The sequence below is a fragment of the Peromyscus maniculatus genome, chromosome 13 (assembly GCF_049852395.1).
Source record: "Peromyscus maniculatus bairdii isolate BWxNUB_F1_BW_parent chromosome 13, HU_Pman_BW_mat_3.1, whole genome shotgun sequence".
NCBI classification, from domain to species: domain Eukaryota; kingdom Metazoa; phylum Chordata; class Mammalia; order Rodentia; family Cricetidae; genus Peromyscus; species Peromyscus maniculatus.
In genome coordinates, this window is record NC_134864.1 from 51,616,954 (window position 1) to 51,639,185 (window position 22,232).

The window sequence follows — 22,232 nt, forward strand, 5'->3', positions numbered from 1 at the left end:
TTGTCATAGGGAGAGTTACTAGCACAACAGTCTTTGAGATGGCAACCACAGTGACCAGAACCAGTGACCTCTGAGGGACGCACACCTGGGAAGCGCGGTTGGCCCATGTTACAGAGGGTCTCTTAATAAAATTCGGTGAAGTGTCCACCATTCATGCTGCAGAGAGCCCAGCATGGTGCCCACAACGCAGGAAACTCTCATAAAGCAAACTCTCATAAAGAGAAAGGATAGAGTAAGTTTAGTTTTTCCGTCTTCCTTCAGTCCCACATTATGGGACGTTGACTTCTTGATGCCTCGGTTTCCTCCTGTGTGAAATAAGAGAGAACTTGATCTACTTTGACGACACGAGAAGCCAAAATTACTGTGATCATGAAATATTCAGCATGAGATGTAAACAATAATTAGTCAGGAAAAAACGTGGCCACTAAAAGAGCATTTCAATTGCTAAGACACAAAGTAACCTACGGTTTCTTTGGACATGTCAAAACAGCTTCCGTTTAATCTTTATTTTAAGGCCATTGTATGCAGGACTCAGCTTCTTTGTGGAAAGTCGGAGAGTTGTTCCAACTCACCATCCATGGCTGTTGAAAGGAACAAGTAATGCAAGTGATTGCAAAGAGCTTCCTAAAATCCAGGAATTATACAATAATAATAGTAATCATGTGTGACTAAAAGTATTTCCATTTTAGCCGCTTGTAAGTAATACACTTTCTCTTTACTTAAGTCTCTTTTTACCTTCTAAATAATGCATCACCCCTTGCATTTACAATCTCCTGGCCTGCTTTTTCGTGTTTTAAATTAGGCTCCGGCATGCCCACGTGAGCTAACACCCTTCGCTTCAAGAATACTGCCAGGCGAACTTTAACAACAGGACTTGGAGATTTATGGTCTGGGCTTCCAGGAGGAAAGTCAGCATCCCGGGAATTCAGGGAAAGAACCCTCACACCTCATTTCTTCATTCAAATGAATTCAACAAATAATTCTAGAGCATAAAGCCAGAGCCAGGCAATGTGTTACAAATACGGCACACCTTAGATGGCCACACAGACTTGGAAACTAATCACTGTAATACGGGTCATAAAAGTTTTATTGAGGATCTGCAGAAGGTATCTCCGTAACATACAGTGTGGAATTACCAACTCTGCTGGGAGGAGGGGCATGGACCATGTCTTGGTCTGTTCAGTGGCAGACAACTGAGCTCCTTGTACCTCTGTGTACTGCTTCTGGGAATAAATTCACAGTAACAGATCTAGGCTCCCTATGGGGGTTGCTACTCTTGGGATGATCAGAAAGTCAGAGGCTCCTGTGTGCAGGAATGAGTCGTATTCTGTCAGGTGGAATCCAAGCTATCCCAATGAATAATCACCACACGGTCTTGGTTTCTCATGCAGCTGGGGTGCTGGGTGCTTCTGCCCCGAAGCCCAATGGCTCTGTGACCAGGTTTGAGATAGAAGCATGACTAACCTTCATGTCTCTCTTTCTGCCATGTGGTCTGCGTAGAACCCGAGTTGTGACAAAATGTGGTCTTCAGCATCAGGTCTTTTAGTTATTAAGGATCTCTGATTTCGAAGGGGAGATTTGGTCAGGAAGCCATTCTTTCAACTTCAAGGCTTCTAGAGAAAGAGCCGCCTGCTCTAGGACTTGAGGGCCTAGGAAGCGTCCATTATAGGGCATTCAGCAGGGACAACTATCCTTCTGCCATGGCCCTGGTACAGTATGTCCAGACTAAATTTAAGACATTGAAATAATAGTAGCACAGATGGAAAATGAGAAGCAGTAAGAGATAGGAAGGAAGGATGGGCTGATTTTGAAAGGCGCTGGACTTACAACTTAAACTTGCAAGTGGTAGAGAAACCCAGAGAGGTTTGAAGATGTAAGTTTGTATGTGCACATCTGTGTATATGAGCAGGACAGAGATTAGTATCTTTGGTGATTATTTTTTTAAATAAGATTAACTCTGTCTCTGTCTCTCTCTCTCTCTCTCTGTGTGTTTGTGTTTGTATACATGCATGCTCATGTACATGCCGCAGTACATGTATGGAAGTCCATTTTCTCCTTCCACTTCCACAATTCCAGGGATTGAACTCAGGTCACCAGGCTTGCTGGGAAAGTGCTTTTATCCACTGATTCATCTTGCTAGCCCTCTATCGATGGCTATTACCATAGTATACTGATAAATTCTTGATACCTTATTCTCCAGAATAGAAGGCACTCAAGTGTCACTTATATCCATTCCTTGTGGTTTGGATACTTCCAACTTGGTCCATCTCAAGATGTCAACATGCCATCACTCAGAGTAGTGTTGGGAGGAGGCACACACAACTGCCTCTTCTCTGAGATACAGAGAAGTTCATTTCACAAGAAATACCAGAGAGATAAGCATTTTGCCCAAGGTTATGCAGTGAATTAGTGGCTAACACCTAATCAATGTTTTAAATCCATGTCTACCAATTTTCAATATTTTTTATTAAAGACTTTGCTGCCTCTAGCTGGGTAGTCTGGACAGTTCTCTGTTTCAGAGCGCCCCTCCCACCCCTCACCCCCCCACCCCCACCGCCAAAATAGAGTTAGAGGTGGGTGTGGGTGATGTAGTGTGAAAGGATTCTAGACCACTGTAGAAATGAGTGGGCACGGAGGTATTCTGGGAAGATGTATTTACAAAAGCAGGGTGCAGGCCTTAGAGGACAGAGGTGGGCTGGAGAGAGTAAGCTCAGAGATAAAAGAGATGCTGTAGACGGCTGTGGAAGAGGCTTGAGGAAACAAAGTGAGGAGGTGGAGCCATGTCATAGCACCAGGAAGTGTGGGCATGTTTAAAGTCTGATGTGCAAGTGTCTACAGAGTGTATATGGTGCATGAGCGTGGGTGGAGATTTCTGCCTTGTAACTGGATGTGGTAGTACCATTGTCCACAATCAGAATTGTGAGAACAGGTATTGGGAGCAAGCTTGCACACCCTCGAGTTTAAAGGGCTGGTGGAGTCATTACCATCTGGATGTCCAGAAAAAAAGCAGGAATGTTCAGAATAAGATGTGAGCCGAAGCAGTCAGCCTGGATAGAGCTGGGAGATTAGCGAAACCTAGGCTGAGCTTGCCAAGCAGATGAACCTGCTGGAAATATGGAAAGGGCTGAAAGTGAGTGAGGAGGCCTTGAGAGTGACAGTGACGTTGTTGAAGATGACCTTCTATAGGTGAGGTGAGGGTGATTCTAGAGTGAAAGAAGCAGGCAGTGTGGACGATGTTACCATATGGCAACCATGGTGGGAGGCTTTGATGTCCCTCCATAAAAGAAATACTTTCTCAGCTGCTAAGAGAATGAACCAAGAATGGTCCCAGCTGCTACGGCTCTTGGGGGTGGGGGTGGGGGTGGAGTGTGTGTGTGTGTGCCTCACCTAAGAAAACTGCCTGACCCTAGGTTTTTTTCTCTTCCTAGAGTAGCCACGTGGCATGAAGTCCCACTCTTTCATCCTCACTTGAGGAAGCTCTGAGCGTCCAAAATTCTCCAGAGTTTCCCGTGGACATGGCTGCTGCTGCACCATGAGCACACTGCAGCTCAGCCTCTCTCTGTCCAATCTTGTCTGCATGAAGCCGATGCCCCATTGCCCTGCCGCTGTACTTGGGTGTTGCTATTGGAGCTAGTCAACTATTTAGTCCAGTGGGTCTCAACGTGTGGGTCTCAACTTCTTTGGCAAACCTCCACAAATATTTATGAAACGATTCATAACCATAGCAAAATTACAGTTATGAAGTAGCAATGGAAATAATTTTATGGTTGGGGGGTCACCACAATATGAGGAACTGTATGAAAGGGTCGCAGCATTAGGAAGATTGAGAACCACTGTATTAGATATTGCTGCCACAGAGTGAGCATGCACAGGTCCACCTAGTCATTCATCAGATTCCCCAAACAAATCAAGACACTGATATCTCACTGATTGAATAAAGCTTTATTTTAATGCAAAATAAAACATGAAAAATTTATATACTCATATACAATAACATCCAAAATGTCTTCAGTGATATAAATGGGATCATATTAAAAAGTTTGTAAAGAATTCACTCTCCATCCCCATATGCCAAAATATGATTTCACATAATTTATCTTTAGAATGTATGAACAGACGACTTGGTAATCATAAAAGAACAGGGAAGATGAGAGAAAGTGAGGGTACAAACAATAGGCTTTGTTTTATGCTCCAGTAGTAAATAGCATTGCAGATGGAACAGAATACTTTCTGAGCCCAAGAGATGGGCTCAAAGTCTTTGGGAATGGTTCACTTCCCACTCTGAGCTTAGTAGCCAAAGCCAACTTGAAAAGCCAGGCTGTGGGAGATTGCGTGCCTATTTAAGGAGAGGAGGGTGAAAGTTACACTTAGAAGTCATAGTTCCACGTGAGAGTCCTGGCTTATTTTTAGATTTCTAACTTTTTTTTTTTTTTGCCCTCTCTTTTATCAGAAAGGTGACTTTGTAGGGATATCTTAGGGAGAATCCCCTTTCCCATCTCCCTGTTTCTACGAGAAACACTATTATGGACTTTTCTGAACGGAACTCCCTCCTGCCTAATTGAGTGAAACTTGGGACTTGCTGTTCTCACGCACAGGGAAGCTGTGGGATGTCTACTCAATTTAAGGACAGTTTGAAAGCTGCTCACAGTGGATCTCAGTGTTTAATGCTGATGGGAATTTTACAGAGACACATTCCTTTTATCAATCACCTTTCAATTCTTTTCACAGGCCTGAAATTCTGTAACACTGCTCAAACACTAGACAGCAAGCAAACAGAATGAAATGCTGTTGATTTTCAGTGAAGGGAAAAGTAATTGCTCTTTATGGTCTTGGTCCCTCTGTGGACCAGGGAACAGAGGAACCAGCTCTCCTATCCTGAAGTTGCAGGAGGATTCTTTCACAAGGTAGATTTAGCTAAAAAAAAAAAAAAATTCAAGGCAGTGGATCCTGTTTTAATTTTATTCTGTTGGCAGCAGAAATAAGGCTCCAATAAAGCCTCCTAGGCTCTGTTTCTCTACGATGCCATCGATTCCATCAGACTTTTGCTCCACGAGGTCCTGTGGGTTCAACATAGATGTTCTGAAAAGTCTCAGAATAATGAGTTTTAGAATAATTTTTTTCTCAGCTTTGTTTGCTATGAAATCATGATTTAAGAAAATGCTCCTTTGTTTGTCCACTGTTTAACTCCGGAGGGGAACAGTATTAAGCCAAGAAGGATGGTGCCTCAGCCCAGGGGTGTGATGGACCAATGGTCGGTGTTTCTCTCTCTGTGGAAGACTGAATTCTCTCGAGACTAGAGGTTTTCAGTGCTCTCTCTCTCTCTCTCTCTCTCTCTCTCTCTCTCTCTCTCTCTCTCTCTCTCTGTCTCTCTCTTTCTCTCTCTCATCTTTCTAGTTATAGGAGAAAAGGAGGAAAGAGGGCCCGTGAAGCCGGATGGTCCGGTAACAGGTTTGTAGGTCTTCATAAACCTTTCTCTCTGTTCCCAGCTACAGAGAGATACCCAAGTGTGTTTCCCCAAGGTTGTACATACACTGGGAGCTAGTTCCTTCTTCTGGGGACCTGCTTATCATAGCCTGGACTTCCAGATAGCCAGATGTTCTCCTAGAGCGCAGAAAAATGGTCCTGCAGCTGTGGAGAGGGGACAATGGGCAGAATAGTACTCCAGCATTTATAAAGCTCACTGCCCGAGCGGTTCTTAACCATTGCTTGGCTTGATGCAGCCTCCGTCAAAATATAATGTTAGTTCTTTAGGGCAGGATCAAATGCAGAGATTGCTATGCTTCTAAGCAAGAAAAGAAAGCTGTTATCATCTTCTTTTTGTTCTCTTTAATAATACCTTTGAGCCTCAGAGGGCCTCTCAGGATTAGCAACTGTTGGATGGACTGTGTACCCAACACAAAGCCAAGGTCTGAAGCAGCTGGTCTGAAGCCTGCAGATAGGGTACTATGTGCCCAAGGTATCAGTGCTGGAGCCAGAGACATGAGCAGTTATCCTCAAGTGCCTCTTCTCCAGAGCATACCCCTGTTGCCTGACCGTGGCCCACCTTTAAGTGGTCCAGCCTTTCTGTAAGGGGAAACTTCTGCCTTGGATAGAATCAGTGCTTTACAGAAATTTCAGTAAATTATAGAACACACCAAGAGTAATCTTAAAAACAAACAAAAACAACCCCCCTCAAAAAAACAAAACAAAACAAAAAAAACCCTAGAGGGTCTCATTATATAGTCCAAGCTGGTCTTCACTCACCCTGCAGTTCAGGCTAGCCGCCACCTTGCATCTGCCTGCCTTGACTTCCTGACTGCTGCGATTCTAGGCATGTGGCACCGTGCCTGGCTTAAGAGTTGATCTAATTCCCCCCCATGAAAAAGCTGCATTTCCTTCATTGTATCAACTTCTTTCAGGATTCCTTGGCTCAAAGGAAACTCCATTTTCAGCATGGTGGCCAGGGACCCTACAGTGTAGCCACAATACCTTGTTGGGCAGCGTCTGAGATCCCCCACCCCAGTGGACAAATTACACATGATGTCGGGGTGCTGGCTGAAGGGAGACGGCAGAGGACAAAAAGCAAGTTGACAGTCAGTTTTTCAGAGGGCCGCAGTCACTGTGGTTTAGATAATGATCTCTCTCGAAGTCCAGCAAAGGACACTATTTACGTCTAAACCCAGCAGTTGCATCATTCTTGGTAACAAAACTATTCAAAAAAAAAAAAAAAAGACTAAATTGGGCCAGATGGCTACTCTATTTTTTTAGAATACTATAATTCAGTCAATTCTGTTGGTCAGTGGTATTCTGCTCTCAGCCAAAATATGTCTATATTGAACTAAAGACCTTTTGGGGAGGAGGGTGAGAAGGGAGGTGAGTGGCTTAAAGCACTTAGCAGTCGCTGAGAAATTCATGGTGCTGGCCGCATCTGCTGTTTCTCCGTCTTGTGCGTGTGTTCCCATTTGGATCAGACTGGAAGCTTCAGACACTCTGTTGTGTAGAAAAGCTCAAAGGAAGCAAGCGGCTTCTCAGCTTCTTCAGCCAGAATGCTTTCTTTCTTTCTGTTGTCTTTTAAATCAGGTGGAGACCTTGGCTTTGCCCTGACATTTGTTAATGAGATCTAGCAGATGCAGACTGATTTAATCTTACGAGTCTTCTCTCTCTACTTCCTCTGATTTCTTCCTCATCAAACTTCCAGAAGGCAATTTTCCCTTCTACTCTCCATACTGGTAATCACATGTGTTTGAAAACACACACACACACACACACACACACACACACACACACACACACACACACACACTTTTGTCTACTTCTTTCTGGTGACCAGTTTCCTCACTGACCCAGGGGCAGACGGGTACTGTTTGGCACTGAGTCTGGAATTCACATCCCCAGGACATTGCTTTCTGTGTGGCCTGGCCAGCAGGCTCTCTTTTCCGTACCCACACCACTCACATGTATTCTTTATCCCTTACAATAGAAGTCTAAAAGTAGAGGTCTCAGTTAACATAATTACAGGCATTTGGGGAGGGCTCTGGAAGGAGCGATCTTGAAGCAAGCGTGCCAGGGCCTGGGAGAGGGGAAAGCAAGGGCCGAGGGACCGCCACCCTCTTCACCTGCTCACTGTGGTCCCTGGTGGGAATGAGCTCCTTCTGGAAGCTCGGACAGGTGTGCACATCCTCCCAGGCCACTAATACTGCATTCCGATTCTACTGGCTTTTCTATCAAAAGCAAGGATATGTGAAAGCTTTGTATCAAACAAGTCGTACCAGGAGCCCAAGGTCGACTATAAATAAGGAAATGCAGTCTTCCTTTGGGCCAGAGGTCACTGGTCACGTTTATTGCTACGTTGTTCTCAGTGAAAACACTGTGCTTGTGAAGATGCCCAGCCTCTCTACTCTACTACTGTGTCAGCCTCACAGCTCCAAGGTCAGGGCCGAGAGTAAGTCTCTGGATGTGAGTGACTAGGCCTGGCCGAGACAACCACCTCTGTATTGCTACCTCTACTATGGGGTCGGGGCTCGTAACCGGCACTGGTTTTCTAGCCAGGGTTGACTATAGTGGAGCTCCATTGGCTGTTAATCAATTGCCACTCTCCTGGAATCAACCAATTCTTCAAACCTTTCAAGTATCAGGAAGTACTGTTTTTTATGACCCCACCCTCCTTCTTCCCTTTGAATCCACATCCCCAAACCCCTGTCCCCCTTTTCTCTCTTCTGATTAGCACTCAAGTGTCAAATCCTCAGGGAGCAAGAGCCTCTCTGTACCATGAGCACCTAAACCTGGGTCAGGCCTTAGGGTCTAGCAAGGGCAAAGGTGGTGTTGGATGTCTTCCTTGCTTGGAAGATCTCTGTGATGTTCAGCTATACGGCTGCCGTCATGGGGTTCTTCTGCCTGGGATCCTGGTTACGATAGGGGTTCCGCTCAGGGCTGCCCCCCCGGGGCCTTGCTCTGCCCACCTCCTGATAGGTTGTAACTCGCTGGTGCTGAGGCGGGGAAGGTGGAACGTCTTGTCTGAAGGGTCCTTTGTGCTGCTGGGCTGGTGGGCGCGGATAGTACTGCGGATATCGGAGATCGGCCACCCTCAGATCTGAGGAGTGGGGATAGCCCCCTCTCGGGGGATGTACGGGATGAGGCCCCAGGTAGTACGGAAGCTCTCTCTCACTGTAGCGCCCTCGGGGTGCTGCGGTCAGGTAGTCCACGGGATCTGCTGAGCCTCCCCTAGAAAGAGAAGCAGAGAGAGGGGTCAGGAGCTATGGAGCTGCTCCCCGCTGAAGACGGCATGCTTCCGCCATGACCGCAGCTGGCTGTGACCGCACCCTAGACCTGGACAAGGGAATATGAGCAGATGTGAAGTGTACCCTTAAACAACAAGAGAGGGAATCCTCTCTTCTTTGCCATCTTAGACTTCAAGGTGAAAACCATGTGCCAGGGAAGGCGGAGCAACAAGAATGTAAGAAGAACTCTGGCCCTTGACACCACGAGCTGTTATATCACCTAGGACAGTCTACACTCACCTTAATACACAGAAGAAATACATCCCTGCATTGTTATTGTTTATCCCCCTTTATATTCACTTTTATTACAGCGATCAAACTAGTTTCCTCTACACAGTGAGTTTGGGCTCTGTTAGAGACCACGTCTGTATGAGATATGGTAGCATTAATATGGTGGGTCAGAGTCCTCATAAACTATACTTACTCATTTCCCTCCTAGATGGTGAGGTGCTCATTGAGCGGGCTGTGTGTGGCCTTGGCTAAGTCTGGGTGGTTGCTGTCACACCCCTGTATGGATTAGTGTGCCTCCCCTCTACGGTTCCCCCAAAGAACTCTCAACTCAAGGCTGGGAAAGACCCACCTGGAACTGTGATAAAAGCAATTAAGTCTACCACAAAGTCAGTAGCAAAAACCAAGTTGCCCCACACAATGGGCAGCACACAGAAAGGTCCAGGGCAAGAACACAGGCTAATGGGAAACAAGCCTGTCTGGAAGTTTCTACTAAAGACAAGTATCATCTGATCTGTTCGCCATAACAGAAACAATCCGTCTCTAGACAATGTGCAGATGATGGCATCTTGGCTAGCCTGGGGTGAGACACATGACTTCTGTTTGCAGCCCTTAAAATCCCAATAAACCTTCTGTGCACACACTCGCCAGTACCATTTACCACGTCACCGGATTCCTCCATTCTTTATTCCTCTGCTCCTTTTGATTTTTTTGTTTGTTTTTTTAAGGAGAAACAGCAACAATAATGATTACTGAAAAGCTTGCCAGTGTTAGCGTACAGACCGCTTGGACACTTGAAAGAAGTGACAGGGCTGTAAGAATACCATGCCTGTGGTTAATCAGGCGCTGTCAATGAGGGTCAAAATCACCCTGTAATCTGTGGAGTTGGATGTTAACACAGCCCCGTTCCCCAAATCAATGAAGGTTTGATAAGCTCTGAGCTCCGGGAGCATGTGGCAATGTAGGCCTCAGGATGAATGAGGCCTACAGTCTCCCATCTACATTTATCTGTGTGGGTGTGTGCCTTAATTTTCTATGTATAATAATGAATGATAGATCCATGAATTTGGGGGGTAATTTCGTTAGTGAGAGTTTTCAGATAAAAAATTAAATTGTTTGCGTACACGTTATTTATAGCATCAGCTGGCATTACTCAGTCCGGGCTGCTTTGCTCTATGCTAAATTGCCCATGACAAATAGAGCAGGCATACATCGCCAGTCATCTGTCACTGTGACCCTGCAAAATAAAGGACCCGGTTTTCACCATCCCTTTTCTTGACAATTTCATTTTTTATTTAGAAAATTTCTAGCACTCATTATATCTTTTATTGTAAAAAAAAAAAAAAATAAAGACCCCTCTCTCAACCACCATGCTCATTTCTATTTTCTTTGGCTCGAGCTGGAGATTGCAGAAACACTCTAAAAAAAAAAATCCTTAACCTGTGTTTCCTTTCAAAAGCTACCAGTGGTATTTCTCTGCATGAAGTGGAACATGTGGTTTCTCTGCACTCATTTTAAGTCCTTAGGATAAATCACTGACATTTGCAACACACAAACATTATCTGCCTTAAAATGAACGCGCAACCAACATTCCCTCTGGACTCTCTTAGCGGGAATGTTTCCTGTTTAAAATGGGAAGAGAGGAGGGAGAAATTCCAGGCCTTGGGTTTTTTAGGGTCCTGGTCTCTCTCTAAAGATTTCTCTCTTTTAAAACAGAACATTATAAAAGACAGAATGCCTTGGGGTTTGCTTTTTTTTTCTTTCTTTCTTTTTTTAAGTTATGGAGAGACAGTCCAGAGCAGGTGGTGACGGGCTAGAAGCCCCCCTGAGAGACTGGCAACCCTGAGTGACTTGACAGTGTGCATGTGGAGCCAGAAAGGAGACTATCTCCTCTCTCACACCTCACCCGGTGGTGACTATCCAGCACTCACTGCCAGGAGGAGGGAGGGTTCCCAGGGCAGAGAGGGCGACCCCAAGATAGCATCACGGTCCCAGAGGGCTTCTCTGGAGGAGGATTACATGTTGGGGAGTTTGCTTACATGTGGCAGACACCAAGCGAGGTGCTGCTCTTTGTCAAGCCGTGGTGGCATGGAGATTGTCTTTTTCTGTAGAACTCATCATAACAGCCATTGTTTGTCATTTTTCAGGGAGAAGAAAAACAATGAGTTGCTCTGTAAAAACACAGATTGAAAGTTCAAAGACGGCTGGGAGCCCTTTCCTCCTGGTCTGCTGCTTATAACATTTTTTTTCCCTTAAAGCCTATCATTTTCTATAGACTTTCACCAGAACAGCTTCTAAACTATTGCAAATATTATCACATGTACATGCTCACGTAAGCATTTAAAAGAACCATTTCTGGGGACTGGGGAAATGGCTCAGAGGTTAAAGGTACTCTTGCAGAGGACCAGAGTTCCATTCCTTAGAACCCACACGGGGTGGCTAACATCCTCTTGTAACTCTAGCTCCATAGGGTCTAAGCTACACTCATGTACACATGTGTACACACACACACACACACACACACACACACACACACACACCACACACACACAAGCACTTAAAAAGTAACAATTTTTAAGCAGAAAAAAAGAAGCCTCCTTCCTATATGAGTCACTTTTCCTCACACAGACAAGACGTGGGATAGAATCAACGTAAGTGTCGGGGAGGGAGTTCATTTTGGCTTACAGTTTCAAAAGGAACAGTCATCCTGATGGACAGGGCAGACAGAGCAGCCTTGTGAACTGGAGGGATGGCTAAGCTCCTCACATGGATGTGGGGATCAGTAAGCTAATGGGAACTACAAGTGGACATTACCTTCAAGGCCCACTGCAGGGCAACCCATTTCCTCTGGACAGGTTACATGGACCAAAGATTCCACAACTTCCCCAAACAGTGCCATCAGCTGGGCACCAAATATTCAAACCGAATGATCCTATGAAGGGAACATTCCCTTTAAGTTTCCATTCCCCACTGAATAGGATTATTTCTGGAAGCCAAGGGATTTAGGTTTTGCTTGGAAACTACTAGGGATGGCTTCAGGTATGTTCCAAATCACAATGATGCATGCAACTAGGAAAATGATGAATGTTAAACTGTTTTGCTGAAAAATGACAAAGTCATAGGTTCAAACTGCAAAACGTCCTCGTTAGCCACAGAACTGAGTAAGGGAGGGAGAAAGAGCTGAGATGCTGTTGTTTTGTTAATCTTTAGTGTCTTCTTCTATAGTGTCTCTCTGTGTGTGAGATTTAGTGTCGGTGCGGAGAGCAGAATCTCAGTTTGTCCTGGAGAAGGCTTTTCAGAGGGACTGACATGACCTGCCTTGAGCCAATCCTGAGAAATCCAGGGCAGCTTCCTCAGGAGATCGGATTAATACGAGGACCCAAACTGCACGTATATCAGTACCTCAGGACTCCGGATTGTTCATGTGACCCTATGAGCCTTATTTGTATGTATTATTAATTTCTTTAAAATAAAGATGAAACCCCCCAATTTGAAAGTCTTACACAGAAACCATATTTACTGTAGGGAAGAGAAACATGACTGTATTTGTTTTTCTTCTAACTTTGAGTGAAGTTCTTGGGAAATTCCCTTCAAATTTCTGTTTTCTTTCTGAGTGGGCTCATTTCTGGAATTCAGAGACTTTGGATTTGCTTGGAAACTCACAGGAATGGTTTCAGGTATGTTTTAAATCACAGAGATGCATGCCACAGTGCAAATAATGAATGTTAACCATTTGGCCCAAACATGACCAAACCACAGGTTATTTACATGTAAAGTAACAAATTGAGGACTTTCTTTTTGTGACATCTTACTGTGTCACTAGTTCACATTTAGTGAAAGACACTGGGAAATGAGAGCCTACGCTGGTCCCTGGGTACCAGCCATCATCATATATGAAAGGATGGAAGACATGCTTCTGTTGGCTTAATCAATTATGCCTGGGAAGGGGGAATGGCATTGGAAGGACAGAGCCCTATAATGCTTTTGACCATCAGTAGGTTGCTGCTCTCAGTGGAGTAGAGAAAGGTACAAGGACAAGCGTCCATCCTCTTCCTATCTTTGTACCACCCTGACAGAGAAATTCTCCATCCTCAGTGCTCACTCCACATGGAGTGAAAATTTGAAAGAAAATGGCCCCTAAAGGGAGTATCACTATTAGGAGGTGTGACCTTGATGGAGTAGGTGTGGCCTTGTTGGAGAAGTGTATTACTGTGGAGGCAGGCTTTGAGGACTCATATATGCTCAAGCCACACCCAGGGAGACGTTCTACTTCCTGTTGCCTGCAAAGTGTAGGACTCTCAACTCCTTCTCCAGCACCTCCAGTCTGTCTGCACTCCACCATGTCCCACCATGATGATAATGGACTGAATCTCTGAACTGTAAGCCACCCAATTGAAACTTTTCCTTTGTAAGCGTTGCGGTGGTCATGGTGTCTCTTCCCAGCAGTAGACACACTAACTGTGACACCCCATTTAGCCATTCTCACTGCATTCCCCTTTCACTTGGCCTTGTGGTACTTACTCAGTGGCTGTCTGGGAAGCTGGCACTTACTCTCAAGCCTCTGGCAATCTCCCTTGGAGCTCTGCACAGGGCTTTGTGTCTCATAGGCGCTCCATTAATGTATGTTGAGCTTATTTGAGGGGAGATGCACAAATGTACATAGTAAGCAGAGATTGTTAGATGTGGCTAGATGAGCATTAGGGGCTGGAGGAGAGCAGAGGAATAGAAGGGAAGAGCACTTCACTTGGAGCCAGAGACTGATGAAGGTTGACATAAGAGCAATTTCTCATTTTTCCAGAGGGAAGAAGGTAGGGGGAATGAGGAAAGGATTGGATCCAACATAGAAAGACTTTGAAGTTTATTAGAGTTCTCTGGCACCACAGGGCAGATGTACAGATGAACTCACAGTGACTGTAACAACACACACACAAGACCCGTGCAAGCTCCAGCCAGTCAAAACTCCAGCATGGAGGGGGCAAGGTGGGCATGAAATCCTACCACTAGCCGAGAAGCTATCACCATTTTGTAGTTACTGGGTGGTGGAAAGTCAGTTTTCTCTAATGATGAGATCCTTAGTAGGTCAGCCAGATGCTAAGACCCATTCTCAACAGCAGTTGGGGCAATACAAACTGGACTTAGTGGGAGAAGGGGAAAAAAAGAAAGTTCAACACTGGGTGGGAAGGGATGGTTGATAATAGGAGTTGGTGGTGTGAATATATTCATAATATATGAAATCATCAGTGAATTAATTAAAATACTATTTTAAACGAACTGGTTTATTTTTGTTATTGTTTTAAATGACTGGGTTTACTAGGTACAGGTTACGTGCATTTACTCAAGTATCAATTAAGGGATGGTTTCACCATAGTCTGGCAAGGAACTTTCCTTTATTTCTGTCATAAACACAGGGATGTAGGAACATCTTGATTCATGTTCAGGATAAGGCTCCAGATAAGGGATTGGACGGAGACTGTTGAACTCACGTGCAACCCGCACGGTTTTGAGTACTGAATTTCAAGGTTAATTAATGAACATAAACCAGAGGTGGAGGTGATGTCCAGTGCCCCTCAGCCGCAGCACTAGCCCACGTTTCTCCACAAAAACACACATGATGGATGACTTTCATCTAAAGCACACATGCCCAAGGGAGGCAGAAAGTAGGATCACGCAGACCTGTCTACCACCTGCTGTAACTCAATGCCCTTTCCTCCCAGTGAGGAGAGACCACAGTTGGTATGAGCAGGACCTGCTCTGCTGAGGGGAAGATGGGAACTCTTTGTAACCTTCGGTCCTTCTAACAGCGCCGACCAGGCTTGCTGACCATGACGCGCGTGTCTCGGGTCTGGGGTTGAGGACCATGTCTGCATCTCATCCACCAAGCTCCTCGTAGGATGGAGAAAGTTGGGTGAGAGAGCAGTGACTAAGGCATAAGCCAGTGTGAAGACTGTTTTGAGAAGAGGTGAGTTCACAGGTAAAGAAATAAGGTTTGCAGTACAAAAATGTGAAACCACAAGGAATTCAGAAGCAAGGACAAAGCCCACCTCAGACATACGTACTGGATAAACTTCCAAAGGGCAAATTCTTGTCTCTCTCAATTTCTGTAAGATGCCATGTGTGTTAGTAGCCTAAACAAGAGATAATTAAAAAACAAAACAAAACAAAATAAACAATCCCAAACCAACCCGCTCTTGCCTTTATGGCAGTGCTTCTCAAGCTGTGGGTCGCAACCCCTTTGGCAAACCTCTATGTCCAAAACTATTTCCATTAAAATCTACAAGAGTAGCAAAATTACAGTTAGGAAGTAGCAACAAAAATAATTGTATGCTTGGGGTCACTACAGCATGAAGAACTATATGAAAGGGTCACAGCCCCAGGAAGGCTGAGAACCATTGCCTTATGGGTTTCTTTCTTTCTTTTGTTTTTCCTTTGGTAAAAATTGATTGTAAACAAATTTGGGGCTAGAACAGAATCAAGCCACATGGTACGAGCCTCCTGGTGCTGTGTGACCAACATGCTTGTCCTCATTGGCAGGATGTGGACACAAGTGAAGCTAGGTTCCTTCTCAAATGTGCCACACAGAGTGGGCCCCTGCCCCAGTGTTTGTAAAGTATTGCAAATCTTAAAAAAAAAAAAAGGCAGTGCAAACTAATATGCTCTTAAGCTGCCTGTGTTATGTGGACAGAGACGCTTTTAGTCTGTGTTTGGAATTCCTTCAGGGTCAGGTTTCCAGTTACCAAGCCTTCATCCGTGGTCCAGGCACGAATGTGGTTGGCCTGGATTAGCAGAGCCCTCTGCAAAGTATATTACATAGGTTTGATTTCAGCAGATTTTACAGAGCCATAAAATATAATGACCATTTGATGACCTATGATACAGAAATGATTGTGGAAAAAAAAATTCCTGCTTTCATCACTCACATTTCCCATCACATTATGAAGAGGGGCCCTCGCTGTTCTTCGCAGAGAACTGGAAAGAGGAGTTGAGTGTCACCTCAGAGGCTTCTGGCCCCCTTTTAACACCAAGGGAATGTTTCCAGAGAAAATGAAAGAGAGCTGGCAGTGACCGAGAGTGCTCAGAAGACAAACAGCGCTTTGATCACGCCCATTTGATTTCTCCATTGGTGTCTTTCATCAGCCACCACAAATAGAATTCATTTACGAACAAATGACATGAACAGGGAGTCTCAGCTTCGACATCAGTCTGGCAGACAGATACGGAAAATGGCCCCTAAGAGTACTTCATCCTGTCAGATGGTGGTCCTGCTTGAATAACCTCTTTTATGAGGGGGTGAGAGTTTTCTCAAGTATCGTGTCAAGGACATTTAGAAAGGACAGGCATGGGGGCATAGGTGGAGAAGGAATTCTTGCAGAAATCAAGAGCTGTCCTGAATGGCTGCAAAACCAGTCGTGGAATCCATTTCTGAGACATGCTAGTAGATAATTACCCTGTAGTCTCTTGAGCCACAGAGGGGGTTTATGTAAAGAGAATAGGGACCAAAGAAAGGAATCATCACTTGATCAGTATGTCACTTTCCTCCTTTTCTATTGTCTCTGGAGTTCTGGATTCTCAGGATCTAAACATCGAGGATTTCATCTGCTTGTCACGCAGGAGAGTTTGGTTCCATTCCGAGGGCAGACTTAAGGGGCTGACAGGTCGGGGCCTATAAGGGCCTGAATTCTAAAAGCTGCTTCCTCTGCCCCTCAGGAGAGGCACTATGCAACTTCTGCCCAAGGTTACTTCCTGAGGTAAAACACAGATTCACAAAAGCTGCCTTTCCCTACTCCCTGTTTAGATTATATAGACAGTTACAGTAACGTAATACATACATTACTTGGAGAAGATATTCACATCTACCTCTTTATCCCTTCAACTGATTCCTAAATTAATATAAATTAAATGAGTCATGTTCCCTTTCCCCTCCTCCCATCAATTTCCAAAGCCTGGGGATTTTGATGTAAATCACCTATAATCGTTACAATCCCTTCTCACCCTGGGTGAGAAGTACAGTGAAAGAGACAAAGCTTTCCAGCATTGTGTGTGTGTGTGTGTGTATGTGTGTGTGTGTGTGTGTGTGGCTTTCACTTCATGGTTTTATTACGACACAGGAAGATTCTGGCACTGAAAACATCTTACTCTGAAATCCAGAAGCAGGAATGTTAAGTGCTGGGCCCAGCCCCCCTGTGCTCCACGGGCTCTGTAACCAGCATCAGACGGGGTTTGGAACTGCAAAGATTCAAAGCAAGCTGAGCAGAATAGCTCTGCTCCAAGTGCCTAGGGCAAACCCAGCCCCATCCGAAGCATTTTTTTTTTTCCAAGTTAACCTCCTTATTCCTCATAATCGTGTGATAGGGTAGACACCATTATTATCCATGGCTGGAGACCAGGCAAGGCAGAACAAAGATGTGAAGTGACTTGATTGAAAGCCCACAGGCAGTGGGGCGGGGGTGGGGGGGGTGGGAGAGGAGGCAATGGAAAGGTCTAGGTCCACCCAGGCAGGCGGACCCAGGCACCTCTTGCTTGACTGCCAATCCTGCCCTCACTTGCTTCTTGCCAGCTTACGATGTCCCAGTGCTGGGTGAAAAAAAAAAAAACCCAAAAAACTTCATACTTAGAAACATATTTTCGAAATGAATCTAATGGGTGAAAAAAGGCAAAAGAGAGTTTTTCCTAATAAGTGTTTTGGCTTTGGGAAACTTGAAGCTAGACATTCTGGAGGTACTTGTAAGATGCCAAAGAAACATCCAGAATTCCAAGTTGGAGGTCCCACTCGGGTACCCTGAGCTGCCAGCAGGGCAGGAGGGTAGACTTTCCTGGCCCCTTTTAGGAAAACCAGACAGATATTTGTATGGTTCTGTCTGCAGGGCCCTGTGCTCAGGGTCCGATATTTTCAATATTGGTGTCAATACTCAAGGATGTATTCACTCAACATACACCTTTTTTCAAACCCACGCATACAGGATGGGGCTATGAAACTGCCTTTCTCCCAGTGGCCCCTGAGGGTACTGATGCAGGTTAGATAGGTGGGCACACAGCCACCTGCAGTGGCCTTTCTGGAGAACGATGCGATAACCTAATGGACCACGAGAAAGCCAGACTACTCTGTCTCCCACTCCAGCCCAGCCATTCGGTTTGAGCAAATGTCCTCATGTCTGTGGCTGTCTGTGCTTGCTGCTGTGGTTTTATTTGAGCTCAAATCTCCTTTCAGCTAGACCATTACAAGAGAACTGGTAAATTTGGACTCAGAGACAAGCAGAACAAGTTGTAGTCTCTTTCAGAAAAGTGCAATTCAAGAGCCCCGCACTGTAAAATGTGTTCTTGTGAGTCTCAAGGACAGCTGGAGAGCGGTCACTGGCTCTGAAGCAATTCTGAGCATACTAAACTCTCAAGTGACAACATGGTAGGACTCCTCAGGCAGGTGACTTTGACCTTTTTGGGGGGACTGCATGAATATTTACAGTGCTTGGATGTGATGTTCTCAGACTTGACGTCTTGTCAATTTTCGTGTGTGCTTCAGTGTGTAAAAAAAATGCCCCAAGCCCCTCCCACTTTTATATCTAGTGATATTAATTAGATGAAATAAGGTTTATAGACCATTTTGTAAACGTCTAGACTCGCCTTCTGTTCTAATAAGCAGGAATGCTAGTAGTTTAGTAGTTAACGGGGACAAAATAGCTAAAAGACATGTGGACCGGGGACCTATGGGAAGTGGGAGCAAGGATTTGCTCTCAGGGCCTCTTAGTCCCACGTTCATCTCCTTTTCTTTGCAAACTTCTCCAGAAAGCGGCTTCCAGTGTCCTTCCCTCAACAGTGGCTGAGCTTCTGGGTGCCACCCTCACGTGCAGGAGCATGGCTTTTGGGGGCAGCATTGTCTGGACTCAGAGTGTCACCTGGGAGAATTTGGGTTGTGAAACTTACTCTTCCACAAACAGGGCTAGGTGAATTTTAGGATTATTAATAGGATAGTTGCTCTCATACCCAACACCATGGCAATGTGTCCACTCCCACCCCGGTTTCCATTAGATGATGTAAGTGGAAAGTATGTTAGCCTCCCTGTGCTAATTTTGATGGAGACCTCAGTATCTCACCATGTTTTCACCATGACATAGAAGGCGATTCTCAGCCTTCATTTCCTGTCTGTACTAAGCAGGCTCTGAGGTGCCTGGCTGGGTTCTGTATGCGCACCTGTGGTTGAGTTATTGGTCCCACTCAGTCCCCTGGTCTAGAGTCCATCTCATTATTTAGTGTAGTGCTTAGGAAAGGACATTTTTGGGATGATGAAATTTTTCAATAAATAGTTAAGGGCTTCATAGGTACTGGCGACTTGTGCTGGGCTCCCCACCCTGCTGAGGTCTCTAAATCCTCTGGTTGATCTGTGCATGGCTGGTGAGAGTAGCTGTTAATGGCATCCCTAACCTCTAACTTTCATCTTTTATTAAAATGAGATTTTTCGTTTCCATGTCCCCTTCTGTTGTAGTATGGCGCATCAGCCTGGCTTCTTTGGGGCCCGGCCTTGCTTTGGTGCTGGCAAAAAAGGAGCAGCTGGCAAATAATGGCTTATAATGCCCCAACTGATGGGTGGACTCTGAAACCACCCCGCACTCATCATTACTTCCTCCTCCTCCTCCTCCTCCTCCTCCTGTAGTGGGTAGCCATTCCAGCTTGGTTCTGGAAGTTCCAACCCCCATTGAGACTCTGGCAACTGTCACGCCTACGAGGCGGGGCGAGGGGAGGCGCCGGGGGGGGGGGGGACCCTAGAGCTGGATGGGTCAGCGCTCTCTCTGGGCGCTCTCTCGGTGCCGGGACGCTGACCAGTGCAGATTGACTGTGCAGAGCTCCGGAGAACACTGCTGGACTGCGTTACACCTTCCCCAGACCCTGCGACCTACCCATTACTTAATTTGTGAGTTACGCCATTAAATAAATATCCTTTTAACTACATCCTCCTCCTCATTGTCCTTGTCACTCATTTCCAGTGTTTTTGTATGGTCACCTACTGTCCCAAGACTTCCACACCCCACCTCCAGTCCCTCTATAGCAACACTGATATGTAGGGCCAGAGCTCCTGATGGGCATATTTCACAGAGACAGTAAGACAAGCTTTTATTGTGAAGGGGCTCCTTCAGATATTATTCCACCCTACATTAGTTCCCTAACGCCTTGGTTTATTGATTTATTCCTTGAACAATTCAAAGAAAACTGAAAACTCACCCTGCCTCCTATCGCTTTGAATGTTGCTTTGCTCTTGGCCATGTTTGGTGTGGGTATGTGTACCAGCACGAGACGATTTCCCCTATTTTTATACTACATGCATTCTGTCTGTGCAGCGGCAACCTCAATTCTTAAAATCAGTCATGAAACCATGGCTTTAATAATTTAAATAAAAGCTTATCACAGGAAAGCAAATATTTACAAGTATGAGTTATCTAATTTAAAGAAATTAATTAAAAGTAAATGCTGAAGTAATTTAAAACTAAAGAGCCATTACCAAATAAAATGTTATTTCCCATGTACCCATGCCAGCTCATTTGGGGGGTCTAAGAGAGACAGTGCTCTTCTTTCTTCAAGCTTCTAAACCCACCACACCACTGGGTCTCTTTGGCCCTGCTATGTGTGCGGGCACTCTCAGCCTGTCGGAGGGACTTCAAGATGTATCCATCAGTGCATGGTGGGCGTGAGGGTGTCAGCAAGAGAGGCTGAAGTGGCAGGTACCGTGTAGAGGACTGGTTCTCATCCTGTGGGTCACGACCTCTTTGGAGGTTGAACAACCCTTTCCCAAGGGTCGCCCAAGACCATCAGAAAACACAGAAATTTACATTATGATTCATAACAGTAACAAAATTACAGTTATGAAATTGTAACAAGAGCAATTTTATGGTTGGGGGGGGCACCACAACAGGAGGAACTGTATCACTGGATCCCAGCATTAGGAAAGCTGAGAACCACTGGTATGGAGGATGATCGAGAGGGCTCGGCTGTTTTGAGCCTCAGTGTCCTACATTGTCAAGTGGGGCTCTTGAGAAGCTCTTTCCTCCCTTCCTACAGTGATGGGATCTGACGCAGACAAAGCAAATGGAAAGAGCTGCTTTTACTGAGGCGCTCAGTCCTGGGTGAAGTTGAATTCCTAGTCCATTTCATTCCGAAGTAAAATTGTGTTTATGATTCATAGTCAAATGTTACTGACCAAAGACTTAGGATAAGGTGTAAACAAACCTCACCCTTATAGCTGAGTGGTGCAGACCTTCTTCTGTGTGTTCCCTACACTACATAGAGAAGCCGGGATAGACATCACAATCTGTAGGTCTACTTTATATCAACATATACATTCACAATGCATACAGAGCCATGTGGTGCTTGAGTTTTTTTTTTTTCCAAGGGGGCTCCTAATATTTGAAATTCAAGTGATTTCATATAAGAATTAAGGTCTTTCATGTAAAAATTCAGCTTTTCCACTTTCAAGTAAAAATTCAGCTTTTCCATTTTTCTTAAAATTCAAGACTTGCCACAATCAGCTGGAGTTACTCTCTCCTCTCCAGGCAACGTCTTTGTCTTTTTCAGACTCTTTTTTCTTTTTGCTTTCCACAGTATTTCCCACAAGCCTCTAGAGCAACCTAGGTGCAGGGTCTCTGCTTTGTGGGATGAAATCTCCCTCTCTCCGTTCCCACACCACCAAACCCAGTTTGCATCTTCCATTTGAAGGCGCATGCCACCCATGTTTTCTCATCTAAGGAGCGGGGCTTCTGGGAGGTCCATTGCAATTTCCACTTTACCCAGTCCACTTTAAATCACTAGAAACATATTTCTCGTCCACTCTTCAGATAGTGACTCCAAAGAGTGGCTCATATTCGGGGAGTTTCACACAGGACATTTTATTTCCTGACGCAGTGATCTTCAGCTCTGTAAAATGAAGGCGATAGAATAGGCAGCCTCCGTTGAGTTGCGGGAGGTTACCCTTTCCTGACCCCCCCAGGAACCACACAGGAGCCAGTGCAAGGTGACCTCAGCTCATGTTGCTGCTTTTCGGCCCAACCCGTGCCAACTCAACTCTGACTGGACCTCTTTACTTATCTGTGCCTTGGTCTCGCCCATCTGTAAAGTAATACGTGCTTTTCTTCTTAGAAGAACAAATGGAGTGATATGGATAAAAGCATATTGGAGGAAAGTTAGGATAAAATGAATCCGAGATCTTATATTACTCTCTTGTGTAATAATTATGAAGGGAAGGCTGCCTTCCCTAATGGGGTGAGCAGG

At 45.2% G+C, this 22,232-nt stretch overlaps 1 protein-coding gene across 1 annotated transcript in view; it reads right to left on the minus strand.

Moving 5' to 3' along the window:
- Positions 1-3,923: 3,923 nt before the first annotated feature.
- The window catches only part of Pard3b (par-3 family cell polarity regulator beta), a 978,380-nt gene continuing 960,071 nt past the window's right edge, over positions 3,924-22,232 (minus strand). The window contains exon 23 of the mRNA XM_006975013.4: positions 3,924-8,700. Coding sequence (XP_006975075.2) covers positions 8,343-8,700 — 358 coding nt within the window. The 3' untranslated portion in view covers positions 3,924-8,342. The remainder of the gene's footprint in view (positions 8,701-22,232) is intronic.